A 17,470-nucleotide genomic window follows, 5' to 3' on the forward strand; every position below is an offset into this window, starting at 1 on the left:
TTGTTACCTAGTACTTTATGGGCTACATCAGATACTGATGTGGGACAAATGGTTATTCCACCAGTGCACATTCAAGTGAAAGAAGGTGCTTCATTGCCTCGACTGCCCCAATATAAAATATCTCGGGAAGGTGAGGAAGCATTGACGCACATTGTTCAGGATTTGATCAAGGTGGGGGTTGTGTAAGAAGTCCTTTATAACATTTGTAATAGCCCTATCCTTCCTATTTTGAAAATAGACACTGATACTAAAAGTTACAGATTCATTATTAATTTACAACAAGTTAATAAAATGTTGGTGCCCCAATACCCGGTAGTTTCTGACATCACAATACTCTTCACTATAGTTCCTCCTACTGCCACTACTTTTAGTGTCCTGGATTTGAAAAATTCATTTTTTTTAATACTTAGTCATCCTGATAGCCGTTATTCGGCTTCACTTTGAATAATAGATAATACAGATTTTGTAGAGCTCCACAAGGGTATACAGAGAGTGCTAGCATTTATAGTCAGGCATTGAAAAGGAAGCTTGATTCTTTTCCTGTACCGTAAGTGGTGGCTCTTTTTCAATATGTCGATGACATCTTGTTGGCTACTGATACCCCTGAACAGTGTAAAGAGGAACACCGTCCTTGTTATCATTCCTTGCCTCTCATCATCACAAAGTCTCTTGGAAGAAGTTGCAACTTTACAGGTTACCTATTTAGGTCACCTCCTGTCTAAGGAGGGATGGGCACTCACACCAGATCGCATTCAGACCATTTTAGACACACCTGTGCCCCATACTCAGAAGGACATCCATGCATTGATTGGCCATACTTCCTTTTGTAGCCCTTGGATCCCTAGCTCTTCATACATTATTAAATCCTTGTTGACCCTTTTGACTAAAGACACTCCCATGCCTTTCCCATGGACTACTGAATGCCAGAACATCTTTCAACAGCTACATCAAGCTCTTTGTTCTGCACCAGTATTAGGAACTCCAGAATACACTAATACTTTCACACTCTATGTACACGAGAGGGAAGGATGTGCCCTCTTGGTTTTAACCCAGACACACGGTGATAAACAACGTCCTTGTGCATATTTCTCAGCTGTCCTTGATCCAGTTGCCTGCGTGCTGCCTGGTTGTTTTCGAGCAGTGGCAGCAGCAGCTGTCTCTATACGTCAGAGTGAGGGAATAGTCTTGTCACTTAGATTTTTTGTGTTAGTATCTCATTCAGTCGGTGCCTTGCTAAATCAAAGAAAACACAGCATCTGACTAGTGCCAATTTGATAGGATATGAATTGACACTTTTGGCCCCTCACATCACGTTGAAAAGATGTTTGAATCTGAATGCTGCTACAATATTGCCACTTCCAGCAACTCAGTCTCAGTCACAAGAGTTACATGACTGTATATCCCTTACTGAAGAACAAACAAAGGGTTGTGTTGACCTGTGTGTTGACGGGTCTTGCCTGAAGTTGCCTGATGGCACTGCATCTGCTGCTTATGCAATCACAACACTTCAGACAGTAGCCGAGACAGCTCGTATCCCACAGAAGTCAGCTCAAGCTGCCTAGTTGATAGCGCTGACAAGAGCATGTGAGCTTAGTACAGATTTGCTTGTTAACATTTACACTGATAGCCAATACGCCTTTGGTGTGGTAGATAGCTTCGGTCAGCTTTGGAAAGAAAGAAGCTTTCTCACTCCACATGGGACACAAATAGTGCCTGGGGAATTAGTACGTAATCTCCTTACTGCCTTGACCTATCCTAAGAAAGTGGCGATTGTTAAATGTAGCGCACACAAGAAAGTGACCGATAAAATAGGAGCAGGCAATGCCTTTGCTGATTACACAGCTCAGGAAACCGTAATGCAGCGAAGTACCCCATCTATGTATGTAGTTAAATCACAGTCTGAAAGTTGGCATGCTGCCAGGCAAGAGGTCCTGGAGATGCAACAATCTGCCTCTGTTGATGAATTAGACCAATTGTCCAAGGAGGGAGCATTGGATGATGAGGGCTGTTGGAGGAATAAAGAAATGAGAAAATGGAAGTTACCCACAGCCTATTTACACCCTATGATTCATATGGCACATGGGTTCGCACATGTTGGAGCATCCTCAATAGCAAAGCAACTTATGCAAGTATGGGATCATCCAGAGATTGTCTGTATGGCTAAGGAAATTGTCCATTCCTGTCTGATTGGTCTCCAGTATCATCCTGAAAAGGGAACACAAACTCCAACAGGAGGGTTTGCAATAGCTACTGCACCTTTTGATGTCCTGCAAATGGACTACATACAGCTTGAGCGTTTTAACAACCTAAAGTATGTCTTGGTAGTGCTTTGTGCCTTTAGTAAATGGGTGGAGGCATACGCTACAAAAGGTAATACAGCTCTTACTACAGCAAAGGTGCTCCTAAAGTAGTTTTTTCCCCAATTCGGCATTTGCCGAATTTTGTGGAGTGACAACGGACCCCATTTTATTGGGCAAGTTGTTGAGTATCTCATGAAAGTGTTGGGAATTAAGCAGATGTTTCATGCTGCTTTTCACCCACAATCAGCAGGACTAGTGAAATGTTACAACTCTACCCTCAAATTGAAATTGGATAAGGTACAGGCTTCCACATCTTTGAAATGGCCTGATGAATTGCCCTTAGCATTGCTATCCATTAGATCGATACCACATACATGGTCTGGTCTTGCACCATATGAAGTGGTTTTTGGAAGGACATTGCATATTTGGGGGATTCCTAAGCCACGCCCTATACATGATGTACCCTATGTATTGATGAATGATAATTTGTCTCAGTTGGTTGAAAGTTTGTCTTCTATTTATCAACAGGTTCGGGAGACTCTTCCAGACAGGTCACAAGGTGAGGGCCATTGTTTACGGCCTGATCACTTGGTGGTTGTAAAGTCATTCTAGAGGACCAGCTCCTTAGCACTGAGATGGCGAGGCCCTGAGCAGGTGCTGCTGGCTACCAGAACTGCAGTTTGAGTGCCAAACCGAAAGAACTGGGTCCATGCGACACACTTCAGAAAAGTGTTGCAAGAGCTAGTAGCCCAGCTGCGTTGGCAGATCACTGCGACATCTTGGTCACCAAGAAAGGACAAGCTGTATCACCTGAAGGATCTGAGGGAGTCTTTCCGGCCCACACAATTCCTGCTACATCCCAATATCAGTTGCGACCCAGGAAGAAAGACACTTTGTTGCTGAAAAAGACTGTTTGAGCCACTGTCCTGGGTGGTTAACGCCTGACTACAAAGGGGGGTAGCCTTTTAGTGACTGCTCGTCTCAACCTCAGTGAAGAAATCAATGCCTGCCCAGGACCTTAGGGCACCATCTGTTTTGGTGTTTGTGAAAGGAGAATAAACCAACTGCTACAAGAGTTTGTAGCAAAGAACAATGATTGTTACTGGACTCACTTTGACTGTTGTTATTGTTGCTGGAATACCATGGATTGTAGAGGAAGTAGCCCCTGTCCGAAATCTACTGACTGCTACTATTCCTGTCCCCATTGGACATCATTACTTTACTCTTCCTTATCATGAGCAGAAGCACAGAATGTCCTACCTCAATAACACTTTCTTTCAGATGTTGCACTATACAAACAATGTTACAAATGTTGCCAACTGCTGGATGTGTGGAATGATGCCAGCTCATCAGAAAAAGGGAGTAATGCATTTTATTCCCTTGCGGTTTTCACATAATGGCTACTCCAGAGCCTGGTTTGCATTGTTGTGGGCTTCTGAAGTTGCTAACATTACATATGCTGATGGAGGAGGATTAAATGTTCAATTGAATAGGGTTTGTTACTCTGATGAGGAAGGAGATCCACAAGCTAACGGAACTGTATGGAAAATGGAGTAGTATCGTCGAGAAAATTCCTCCACACACTGTTTTCCCCAACACTCGAACCATCAAGGGAAATGGGCCTCCGGTTATTACTGTTACAAGAGCTCGAGCGGATCTTTGTGTAAGCTGTATTGGCAATATCCCTGTGGGAAAAAGTGACTGTACTTTAGTGTTAAATATTACTAGAATGAACAATAGCATGTTTTGTCCTCACACAATACCTATTTCATTTGCGGAAGTAAAGGTTATTATCATCTACCTATTGGTTGATCCGGCATCTGCTATGTGTCCTTTTTGCTTCCACCTGTGTTTTCGCACCTGCATCCTACCATAAAAACTATAAACTGTATAATGACATTTCTAAGAGTCAATTCAAGAGGACAATAAACAATGATGAGGTGGATAAAACTGATACTGCACTGCAACAGTATATTAACTTTAATTTGGGACTAGTCTTCTTTGTTGTTGCGGCCTTAAACAGCAGAAAGATCTGACGCTTGACGCGTGTTGTAGAGGCTTCAACCAATCAGACAGCAATGGCGCTTGGAAATATCACAGAAGAACTGCAAATTGCGAGAATTGGATGGTCCTTGATGTCGTCCTGGCTGACCGTGGTGGAACATGTCACATCATCGGGAGTAGTTGCTGTGTTTATATCCCTGACCACACCTCTTCTGTTTTTTTTTTTTTTAATCCTCAGAAGCCTCTAAAACACCATTCCATTTGCACCTGTAAATGGAGGTACCATGTCCTTATGTGCATATGTTCTGGGAGCAGAGGAAGGGGGAGAGAGGAGACATCGGCTTCGAGACCTTGCCACCCTAGTTTACATGAAGCAACGACCGCCAACCTCCACCACCTTGCTATCACTCCATTACATCCCCCCATGAGCCGCAGCACAGACTGGGAAGCACAAAGGGATAAAACCAGGATAGGTAGACGAGGCATAGCAGGCATAATCATTGGATATCAAGATTTGTTTGTTGCTCACACCACTCCAAAGCAGGAGACCAAAAATTATGATTCTTAAAAGCCTTCATATCCAGACTGGCCAACCAATCAAAAACCCTGGGAGGGGATGTAGATATCCACTGCTTGCAGATTTCTCTGCGTGCCAAGAGCATAGAATGAAAGTACAACTTTGCTTTGTTCCCTGTACTTCCTTCAGGGAAGTCAACACAGCCAAAAAAACTGACAATACGCTTACCTTGATATTGATGTCCAGAATCTTGGACAATGCCCTACTCACATCATTCCAGAATGACTAAATCTCAGGACAATCCAAAAACATGCGCACGTCATCTTCTTTCGGACTTAGGGCATGCCACATCACCCCTTCCTCCGAACTTAGACAACCTCTGGGGCGTCCAATAGGCTCTGTTAATGGAGAAAAGGTGATTTATTCTTAGGTGGGCAGATTTAACTGTAGACATTGATACTTGCCACTTATTCTCCAGTAAAGGCTCCGGCAAGCATCTTCCCCATAACTCTGTTGGCAAGGTGAAGGCTCAATCCTCCAACTCGACCATCAGCCAGTAGATCGTCGCAAGCTCTTTTTTGATGGTTATCTCTACCATAAGTCTGTCTTCCAGATCATTTGATCTTCCTATCACCGTGCTCGGATCCTGGAACCAGCTTTGCATTTGGATATACTTAAATCTGGATATTTGTTGATTCGGCACTGATTACATATTTCCCAGCTTATTAATCGCCCATCCATTGAAATGTGATTCCATTTAATGAGGCCTGCCTCTCTCAATAGTCTAGCTATTACATCTTTTGTCCAACCCGGTGAACCTGGTGAGTCCCAGATAGGAGCCATACAGCAAAAGTATGGTATTTTTAGAGCCTTTCTGACCCTATACCAAGTCTCTGCCAGGCCTCTCAAAATCTTCAACCTAACTTTCTTAAAGTATTTAGGGTCTCCGTATTTGAACATAAAAGCCTGACAGCCTCCATGCTCCTGTCTTGACATGACATGTAATAGTTCCCCAATTTCCGAAGATACGGGAGTATTAAACAACATTTTTCAATTTTTTAATAAGAATGCCCATGAATAAAATAACAAGTCCGACAGAGCTAGGCCCTTTTTCTCCACCCTCTGTCTTAATTTCTTCCAGGCTATTCTCGGACCTCTGTTTGACCAAATAAAGCTGCTTATTTCTCCTTGCAATTTTTTAAGAGCTACGCTTTCAAAGGGGAGGGGGATGGTATCAAACAAAAAGGTTACCTTCGGGAGGATTATCATTTTTATCAAATTGACTGGACCTATGAGAGTAAGTTGGAGGTGTGCCCAGATTTTTAGGAGCCCTCTGATCTCTTTTTTTACTTTCTCTAAATTTACTTTTGTTAATTTAGAAATATCTTGTGAAATCTGAACTCCCAAGTATCTCATTGCCTTCTTTTTAACACCTGTCCCAACGTCTAGATTCCAGGACATGATTTCGGTCTTACTTCTGTTTATATCTTATCCTGACACTTTCCCAAAATCCGTTGTTAGTACATTAATACGACCTAAGGTATAATGCAGATTAGTTGTATAGATGAGAATATCATCTGCATAAAGGCCCAATTTCTTATTCCAACCCTGGAATTGGAAAGGTACCATCTCAGAGTCTTCCCTGATTCTTCTAGCCAGAGGCTCTATATACAAATTGAACAAGAGTGGCGACAAAGGACACCCCTTCCCCGAACCTCTACTGATAGAAACAGGGTCCGACAGGGAGCCATTAATAAGTAATCTAGCTTTTGGCGACCTGTATATGGCCTCCAGTATTCTGCAGAAGTTACGACCAAGATTTACAGATCTTGCTACTGACTGTAGAAAGGCCCAGTTAACTCGGTTGAAAGCTTTAGTGGCATCTAAAGCTATTACCGCCAATGGGAGCTAATAAGTAGATGCCAAATCTATCGAGCCTATCAATGAGTAAGTTAACTCCTTTAGGTGCCTTCCACGGATAAAACCTTTTTTATCAGTATGGGTCGACTCTGTCATAGGTCCATTCAGTCTATCAGCCAATATCTTTGCGAAGATCTTATAATCCCAGTTTAATAAACATATTGGCCGATATGAGTCACAGTTTGTTGGACTTTTACCTGGCTTCAAAACTAGGGAGATGTTTGCGTCATTCCACGAGGCTGGTATTTTAGATCCATTAATAAAGAAATAGTTAAAAATGTCTAAAAGAGTGGGTATTAGTGTATTTGCCAAAGCTTTATAAACCTCAAGGGGCAGACCGTCAGGGCCTGGGGCTTTAGCCTTCTTTCCTTGTCTTAATACAAGCTCAACTTCCCCTTCCATGATCTCCTGACTCAAAAGCCAGCTTTTATCAGCTGTAAGAACATTTGTTATGCCGTGGCCTAGCCATACTTCGATCTCATCTTGAGTGGGTTTTAGATCATCTTGATAGACCCTACAGTAATGATTGTAAAAAACTTGCTTGATGGCCTCATTATCACTAATGAGGCCTCTGTTCAGTCACGTTTGACCTGGTTAATCCTATTCCTCACCTGTCCAGGCCAGCAGCTTTCTACAGTCGTCCCTGTATTCAAAATGGGCCAGTTTGCTGGCCTCCCACTCTTTTCTCACCCTTTCATGTAGAATTGTGGACACTTTTGGTTTTTCTCTTTGCACCTCATGAAGTAATTTATCCCGGGCTTCTTCATCCACCCCAGGGTCAATTAGGTCTTTCTCTAAGATCCGAACCTGTCCCTCAACTACTGACACCTCCTCATGATATCTGCATCTTTTTTCAGCCGCTAATGACCCTAACCTACCTCGTAAAAAAGCTTTGTAAGCATCCCAAATTACTCCATGAGTGGCTGAACCCCGATTGAAAAGAAAGAACTCTTCTGTGTCTCTAGTCAGTGTAGTAATGACATCATCATCCTGTAGAATTGTCATATCTAAAGTCCATCTTGACTGGGGGGCTTTCTGATATAGCTTTAGATGTAAAATCACAGCCGAGTGATCCGACAAATGGACCCCCACATGTTCGACCTTCTGAATCCACTTAGTCAGATCGCTGTCAGTAAGAAAATAGTCTATCCTGGACTGATGTCTATATTTATGGTTATAGAATGTAAAACTTTTTTTGTTTGTTTCCAGCCTTCTGCCTCCAGATATCACGCAGACCGAGCTGGGTCATTATTTGTTTAATGAGCATAGACATGTTTGGGTTGACGCGAGCTCTGCTACGTGAAGTCCTATCTAGAGTATGATCTAAAACTGCGTTGAAATTACAAGCCATGATGATTGGATCAGAAGAGTCCACCAATTCAGCTAATAAGTCCCCCAAAGGAGAAACATCGTCCTGGTTGGGGCCATACTATCCCACTAAAGTGAAGGAGTAACCTAAAACCTTAGCCTTAACCACTAACCATCTCCCTGCTTTATCTGAGGTGTGGGCCCCAAACACCACTTGTGACCCTCTTTTTACTAAAATCGCCCCCCCTTTTGTTACCTCCGACTGAGATGTACAGGCTACTTGGGAGATCCAATTTTGACATTTGAAGAGATCCAAACCCTCCTTTTCTATAAATGGGTCTCCTGTAAAATCATAATCTGGGCAGGGCAGTCTTTTAAATATTGTATAATTTTATTTCTCCTCCCTCGTACCCTGAGGCCTTTTACATTCCATGAAAGAACTTTTATTATCTCCCCTCTCCTCTCATCCATCTCTCTTAGTAGCAACCCGGCACAGAAGCAAAAAGAAAGTAAGCAGCCCTAAAAATACTGCAGAGGCTCTAGAGGATCTTTTTTTTCCTTTTATTCCCACTGCTCCCCACCTAGTGCTCCCCCGCCTCCCCCACCCCTTGGAATCCCCCCTACCCCCAACTTCTACATGGCTCAGAGCCATATGAGTGCCCCTCCTCCGAAACGCATGTGGTGCAAATAAATATAATATAATGGATAAATTAAAACCTGAGTGAGTTTGCCTAAAGATTTTGAATTGTGTATATATTGTTGTCTTTTTTTCTTTTTTTTTCTTTATTCATTATTATTTAACACTTTAAAGAGTTTATTAAATATGATTCACACCCTAAATAACATGATTCACAGAAAAAAAAATAGTTTTTCATCTTTTCCTAAACACTGTGGTACCTTAGCAACATTCAAAACTAAGGGCTAGATGTAGGTAATTGCAAATTACCGATTCGAAAATACCGAATTTTACTGATTCGGTATTTTCAAATCAGTAATTGCAATGTAGATAATATTTCGGTAAAAAACACCGAATCGGTAAGATTCGGTATTTACTGAATTGGTATTTACCGATTCGGTATATGCCATTCATTCCTATGGGCCTGGAGGCCCATAGGAATGAATGTCAATTACCGAATCGTGTCTGTCACATGGCACAGGTGTAAATGCACATATTTGCATTTACATAGGAATTCGTTATTTACCACTAACTAATAGTTGGTGGTAAATAATGAATTCTTTAAGCCCAGAAGCACTGTTTGAATACCAAATCGGTAAATGATGATTCGGTAAATACCGATTCGTTATTTACCGAATCGGTAAATATGCCCCCTACATAGGAAAAGTCTATTACCGGTCGGTAATGGCCAATTTCGGCCGTTACCGACCGGTAATAGGCCACCTACATCTGGCCCTAAAAGACCTAACAGCCTGTTTGAAAACTTTTAATAAAGTCATCTAGCTTATCGACAGAGTAAAATATATGCATCTTGTTGTTCAGCATAACCTTTGGATAAGCAGGAAATCTTAGCTGAACAGAGGCACCCAGGCGTTTTAGGCTATCAATCCTTTGCCCCATCTCCCATTGCCTGACAGAGACGTCCGATCTTATCTCGTATCTTACTCCATCTGCCTCAATTGACTTCATCCCCAGGGCTTTTGAAAGGATTTTTTCTTTCAATGCATAGGTTAAAAAATATATTAGGACTTTCCTAGGCTTAGACCTGTTTGTATTAATTCTGAAGGGATCTCTCTGGACACGTTGTATTCCTCTTCTGACTTATCCAGCTGAAGCTTGTCTTTAATCAGCTTAACAACATACGATTTGATGTTATCCCTATCTTTACCTTCGGGCACCCTCAGAATTTTGAGATTGTTACGTCTCTGAAAATGTTATAACATATCAACTCTATCCAAACTCTTTCTCTACAATCCTTAGTTTAGCAATTTCAGCACAATTTGCCTGCACTGTCTCCTTAAGTTCTTTTGGCCTCCTCCTCTAGTGTTGTTGTCCTACTACTAAGGTCATCTATCTTCCTCTCCATAACTTCACAGGCTTTTTTTATCTTCAGCTGGTTATACTCCGATATCTCGAATCTGTTCTTACTTTCAGCTGATAACTGCTAAAAGTGCTCCAACTGAAGGATCTTCTTTATCTGAATGTTTAGGCACTGGGTCAAGATTACTTCTAGAATTGAATCATGTACTTTCTGGTTTATTGCCGGAGTTTGCTTATAACACCCCTGCTCCAGGTTTTCCCCATCTGAAGTTTCTGGGAAGGCTGGGAAGGTTTCTGGGGATTCAGGGGAAGCAAGCTGTCTCGCGGCATCCGTCTCGAGTTGATTTTTTGAGCCTGCCATCGTTTTTTCACCCAAAATCAATACCTTTGGCAAGACTCTAAAATAGGTTTTGAGAGAAGGTGTGATTTTTATTTTAGTAGCCTGCAAGCTTTTCTTTTTGGGGAAACTTTGTAGGGATTTCCTTTGTCTTAGTTTTAGGACAGAGGGTTTATTAATTGTAGTGTATGGGACTTCAGGGACCCCAACTCTTGTTTCTTTCTCTTCTTTCTCCTCCCTCTCTATTTTCCCTATCTCGCCCTTCTCGCTCCCCTCGTTCTGATTTTTTCCTTTGTCCACTATATCACCCCTCTCGCCGTTAACACCCCTCTGCCTTCTCTCTCGCCCAACATAGGACTCTCTACAGTTCGCAAGCTCACCCTCACACTCTCCTCGCTCCCCCCAACCGACTCCTTTACCAAACGTTTCTGCTAAACTCCGGAGAGCATAGATGGATACCCTCTCTGCTGGTGCTCCGCCCAAAGGTGCCTTCCTCCTACCTCTCTTGGCCTCTGTATTCAAAGATTTTGTTTGCAGAGGCACAGAGTCTTCTTCCTCACCGACGCAATCTTTCAGGAGGCTGCCTCCCTTCCGAACTTCAACCCCCTGTAAGACGGTAGCACTGGCCACCTTTAGAAAAAAGCCTCCTTTAACTCCTCCCCCTCGAAAGGAGATCTTAGCCGCTGCTCCTCTCCCTTTTCGGAGCTCCAGGGCCGCTTTATGCCACACCCGTTCCAACGCCGTGTTGGCTTAGCGGAGTGCCTTCACCCCTCGTCAAGCCTGCAGCGACGCTCCACCGAGGCGGGCTGACTCTCACCGCCTCCTCCCACGCACAGCCCCTCCCACTGCACACCGATCACCCGCGCACAGCACCTCTGGTTGCATGCTGATCACAGCGCACCACGGGTCAACAGCAGGGAGTCGGGAACCTCAAGGAACCCAAGGCACGGTGACGGAGCATTCCGTGCGATTATTTTCGAATTGCTAATCATCAAAGGTCACGAATCCGACAGAAACACATTCTTTGTTTTTTACGGGCAAACTCAAAGTATTTTACGATCCTGCATTCCAGTCAGTTTAAAAAAAAAAACGGACAATTTGGGAGCTAACTTGCGACCCGCTATACACCGGCTGCCATGTTTTCCCTGACCTCTTCTGTATTTGATGCAATCTCTAATATGCACAAAATAGCCACTGAAATCCACCAGGATTCAGGGACTTGGACTTTGACTGGATGGCTATGGAACATATTTACTGTATGGGGCTGGAAATTACCTTGGTTTTGGCATCCATTTTGTTGGCTTTGTAATTCTCCCATCTTCTGCTGCTCGTCTTTTTTCCTGCCTGTGCTGTCTATTTTAGTTGACTTCCTGACTCACCTAAAAGCAATATGCATGCTAAAGAGTTTGTAGCAGCCAGAACACCTGGCCTCAGACTCAACTGTCGATCTCTTAGTGCTCCTGTTCCCCCTCCCACTTTGCTGACTAAGTGATCTCCCATCTGCCCATGTTTGTCGGTAGTTATTCCTGTGTATGCTTGTACCTTCTATGTGTAACTACATGCTTACTCTGCAACAAACTCTGTATATAGCACCATGGTCTGTGTATTCAAGGTACTCTCTCTGGAACACTTGAGGGTGTTGTATTGACGTGGTCTCACTCATGAGTGATTAATAAACTTAATAAACTTGTTATTTGAATTCCAGCTTCAGTGCCAATCTCTATTTTGTTGGTCTAGGGACCCGTGGAGGGTCCCACCTTTGGCTCCTACTTCACCTCTGCTGACTCCTATGTTGGCAGCAGGATCTTTTCTGGCAGCTCCCATAGTGGTGCCATCGATGCCGATCTACCTTCTTTCTGACATTGAGGGGTCGCCTTCTCGCTGTCGATCAGCTACAATTACGGCCCCCTGCCCTGCACTCTCTTAACACTTCTTGTGTCCTCGCCCACTTTTCCTATACCTTGTGGGACTCATTGAAACATCTCCTGCCCTCCCTTCCGGAGAAAGGCTGGAATGCTCTTGTTACCTTAGTACAAGATGGTCAACAGGCTCCCTCTCTTAGCATCGGCTGTGGGATGGATATCACCTATTCTGTTGCTCTGGCTAAGCCTCTTCCAGAGCTCTTCATCATCATACATGGCTGTGTACTTCCAGATTTTTGGAGGCTGTGCAAACTACAGTCAATGAAATGCCTTTTGATGGTGCCTCCCTTTTTGGCGTGCATTTAAACTCACCTTAATTCCAGTTCAGAGAGAGTCTTGTACTAAGGTTGTCAGGGACAGTTTGTTTCCCCTTGTTTTGACTCTTGTCCGCCTTCATGGGCAGAGTACTCTCTCCCTTCCAGGGTTACACCCGGTGTGCTGTTCCGGCTTTTTGCAGCTACTTTTCTTCTCATTTATGCTGTCAGTTACAGGTTTCATTTCCAGCCATCTGGAACTATCTTGCTTTGCTGTCTTGTGGGAGTATGTTCCTATGGCATCTTTTTTCCACTTAATTTTTTCCTACCTGAATACTTACTCTGTGGCGAGTATTCTGTTATGCTGTCCATCAACTGTTGTTTTTGCATTTGTCACCCCGAGTGGGACGGGTATGCTCAGACGTGAGTCCCGTGCTCTCCATCCCACTGGAATCAAGCTATCCTGGCTGATGAGGGCTGAAAGCCTGAAACCGGTCCTAGGATGCTTGTTTCCAGTTCAGGGAGGACCTGGCTTGGCAGTTCGGGCTGGACTGTTCCCATGGTGCACAGGGTCAAGACTGATGTGCACATGACTGGGTTCAAACTGGAATGGCATGGTGGGCAAAAAAACGATGGATTTAGGCCCAGATCGCTGTACTGGGGTGAATGTATGACCTTATTCTGCATTCTTCCATCAACTGTTATTTTTGTGCGGATGCACCTTAGAATTGTTCCACATTTTCGGGAACCTTATTTATATGCCTTAGAGGCATTTTGTAAACTACTTATGCACTTATTATCCCATATATAGACTTCATCTTCCTCTTTTCTCTGCTCCCTCTATATGGACGGCCCTGGTACCAAAGGCAGGCACACTCTTGGCCTGGTTGGCTTTAGTTACGATCTCCGACCGTCCTTGTTCTGGACCTTCCTCTTTGTTCTGTTTTACTCTGTGGGTCACATGGATTTTCTTCTACTCATATTGTGTTCCTGTTGGTTCAGGCCTGTGTTCCATGACTGCACCTCCCTAAAGCCCTTGTGGTATCAGCATCTTTTTGGCGTATTGCTTTCTTTCTACTTTATAATGCTCCTTTTGCTGTTTATCATCAGCTGCCTGGTGTTCTTGTATGTGTTGTTACCCCTTTGGGGTTATACCTACCTCCATGGGATACAGTCGCTACCCTTGCCTCCTGCAGAGGATATTTACACGTATCAGCCAGCGCACCGTAGGATAGCTGTTGTGTCAGCTTTTCTTTGTTATCTTTGCTTGGGACACCGGTCCCCTTGATTGTTTGGTTCATTGTCTGGTATCCTCCTTTCTCAGGTGGCTGGGTTTCCCTTTCTTTTCTGTATCTTCCTTCCTCCACTCCCACCTTTATGGTGTCCTCTTTTCTATGGGAAAGGTTTCATTTATCCCCCTTCTTTGGTGGGGGTAAGCCATTACTTTTTTGGGGGCATACCCCATCTGTCCTCAAGTTTCCATGAAGTGTTGGTCAGGTTTCTTACCTGTTTCTCCTGCTTCCATGAGTTGAACTATGTCTGATTGTCATAATCAACTATCTGTTGTCCTTAGTTCCCCTGGTGGTGGCGGTGGTCATCTTTTTCTCCTTCTCCTCTTCCCCTTCCTCTTCCTCCTCCGCCTCTTCCTGTTCTGCCTCCTCCGCCTCTTCTTCCTACTCTCCTACTTCCACTTGCTGGCATCCTTCCTCTGTCAGTGGTGTTGGTTCCAAGGACAGTTGCCCTTGTTTTCCTGTAGTGAACATGTCTTCTACTTCCTCCTTCTATGTGGCATTGTTTTGCAATTTCCCAGCTTGTCTTTCTGTCTCCACCTCAGTTACTGTAGTAATCTCTTCTTTTACGATGGTAGGACGTATTCTCTCTATCCTTCCTTAGTTACTTCTGTTCTTGGAGTGTTCCTTGTTCTTTCACTTCTTGTCTTCCTGCTCAATTGCAAAGGATGGGGGTTACCTTCAAAGGAGTGGATATACTTTTGCTATACCCTGTATTACTTGTGTGTCTACAGAAATGTCTAAGTGTTCTTTAATATGCACATTTATCCTTATATATATTTATATTTGGATGTATCTGCATGTGTATGCTGATCTCTTGAATGGATTTCTTGTAAACGTTTTTTTTCTTCAGGTATATCTATGGTTGTATTTTTATATGTATATAACGTCTGGCCATCTATATGATATTCGTCAATGCGTTTTACCTACACCTTCTTGGTGTCCTGGTTCAACCTTTTTGGTTGCACTTGTCTGTTTTCTTCCTTCTCTTCAATGAGCATCTCCGTAAAATATGTTTGGAAGATGCCTTATATCTCTATCAAGGTTGTCAATGTAAGTGCAGTTTCTTTTTACCTTTCTTGTTTTTCTGGCTATACTCTTCAGCATTCATTGTTCTCTTTTAATGGTTCTATTCTGTGTAATCGCTTCTTCTTCATTAAGTGTCAATATCAACAAAAATCAGCACGGTCAACATCATTTATATCACAGCCCAACCCAATGACATGTTAATAGTTATCACAGTCAAGAACAAACCAGCTCATTCTGGTTTATGATGAACACCAATATAATGGCACCTCGTTTTTCTATTTTTTTTAAACAAGATTAATAGCACTTCACACATTACCTAAATAAGACTAATAGCATCTCATATATTGAACCTTGAAAATGTTTCCTCATTGTATTTCACACCCTGCTTTATGTTACAGAGTTGTTCCCTGATGAAGGGCAGTCTGCCCGAAATGCATTTGAACTTACATTGAACTAAATACTTGTTTCGGTATGTACTATGAATAATAATTTGTGAACACAAATTGAAAATACCATGGATTAAAGAATGTAAATTCATGGATGGCAAACAACACATTAAATTCAACTAAGTGATACAAAGTGTGGATTTATAATTTGCTTTACAAAAATCGCTCAATGTAATAACTCCAATGATGGGACAGATAGTGCCCAGGGGGACGCACCCCAAACAAGGGTACGCAACCATTGAAATCTATTCCGTGTTTCTCATGTTCTTGTTGCTTCCTACTCCCTACGGGCTTTTCATAATCCTGCTTGAAGATATGTCCTAGGATGAACATCTAGCTTTATCTATCATTTTTCGGATAGTCTGGTCCCCTTTACCTTTGGACCGGCTTATCCTATATGGGGGAGCCCTGCCTCCAAGGATGGTATTGCTGGGGAGTCTAATTCTAAAACAAGGAGGCTCTATCAACTTCGGAAATGCCTTATCTGGTAGAGACAGGATCTAGCAAAAAAATTCCTTATTGGCACACTGTTTCCTTAGACGGTTTCTCCGCATAGCTCCATGTTGTTGGCGCGAAATTGGTTACAAAGAAACTGACGTCAGCCTGTCTGGGGAAGGCTTATATGGACTCCGTTGACATCACATTCTGGAGACGAAGTCGCTGTGGAGTCGCTCGATGCCCTCTACCGACACTCAGAGGTACAGCCGAAAATATTTCCATGTCCAGTCTGGCACCTCAGGAGATGCTGAGATAAGGAATCTGCTGCTGGATCCTGTCTCTACCAGATAAGGCGTTACCGAAGGTAAGTAACTTGTTCGACACACTTTTTTTTGGCTTATTATCCAGTTAAACATAAAGGAATCAGTCTAGGATGAAGTGTCCACATGAAACCTACCAAGAGCTATGTAGATGAGCAGCTCAGTCATGAGGATAGACTTAGTCAGTAAGTCACACTCATAAGCACCAATACAAGGACCATTGACTATCTCATGCTAACATTCAGATAGAAGCGCTCTTACTCAGATGAAATATCTCTGGATGCTAGCACAACAGAATATTACTATACATGCAATAAAAAAATAGCAAGAAAGTGTGCAAGCCTTAAAGAGGGTGATGGCTGCCAAAAGTGCGACTTATGTCTTAATAAAAAATATTGCGGAAACTAAAATGAATGGTTTGATGAAACATTTTGGCATCACAACATTCCCATTATACTATTGGAGAGCTGCTGCGCTGAAGGAGTATGGTTTTAAAGTCTATTAAACCATTTGCATGCTGCCAGTCCTGTCATTGATCCTTTAGTAAACATTCTATAAGACATTTGATTTTTTAACAACCTTACACACTGTATGCTCAGTATTGTTGTTAGAATTTTACTTTTTTCTACAGTTTTGAAAAATAGCACAATGGTGAGGAGGCACGTACAGTAATTTTATATTTTTCTTATTTTTTGTAGGTAACTGATTTTGGATTAGCCGTGCAGAAAGGTGGTGTTGGCAGTGAAAACATGTTGCAGTCTACTTGTGGGACACCTGTCTACATGGGTATGAAGAAGAATATGTATAATTTTAACTCATTTTTAAAAGACTTTAACACAATGGACTATAGAATTATTCAAGTGTTAGCCCCTAATATAGACTTTGACGGATATATAGTCTCTTGGGAGGGTGAAGGACATTACCTCTGCTATTCCGACAGTACTCAGTGCATCACATTTAGAGATGACCTTGGTTCTCTATCTATAAAGGAGTCGCCATCATGGAGGTTCCATTCACTGTACAAAAAGTTTGATGGATGAGCGTCATCGTTTTTGATAGCTGTTCACTAAACTTTTTTACTTTTTTTGTTTTTCAAAAACAAACTCCCAAGGTGGGAATTTGTTTCTGAAAAAGAGCTATGGGCCCCACACCCCGGGAAATTCCTTCCAGGGTGAGGAGTAAGTATTAGTTTTTTTTTTACTTTCCCTCATCCCCTGGTTTTATTTGTCAGTAAACAATAGGAAAAAAAGACATTTTATTTGCCACCCTAAAGAGGGCAGGCTATTTAATGCTCTTAATCTGACAACCCTTACTTCGTCTGAGAAGGCTCTCTAACAGCAGGCCGAATGAGGTCTCATTAGTTAGAAAGCTTACAGTCAGACTGTCTCTA

General features: G+C 42.7%; 1 protein-coding gene across 4 annotated transcripts in view; it reads left to right on the forward strand.

Moving 5' to 3' along the window:
* The window catches only part of STK33 (serine/threonine kinase 33), a 1,296,925-nt gene that overhangs the window by 699,529 nt on the left and 579,926 nt on the right, over positions 1-17,470 (forward strand). For all 4 annotated transcript variants that reach the window (XM_086956010.1, XM_086956012.1, XM_086956013.1 and 1 more), the window contains one exon: positions 16,779-16,866. In XM_086956010.1, coding sequence (XP_086812136.1) covers positions 16,779-16,866 — 88 coding nt within the window. The remainder of the gene's footprint in view (positions 1-16,778; positions 16,867-17,470) is intronic.

This window comes from Lissotriton vulgaris, chromosome 2_1 (assembly GCF_964263255.1).
Source record: "Lissotriton vulgaris chromosome 2_1, aLisVul1.2, whole genome shotgun sequence".
Classification (NCBI taxonomy): domain Eukaryota; kingdom Metazoa; phylum Chordata; class Amphibia; order Caudata; family Salamandridae; genus Lissotriton; species Lissotriton vulgaris.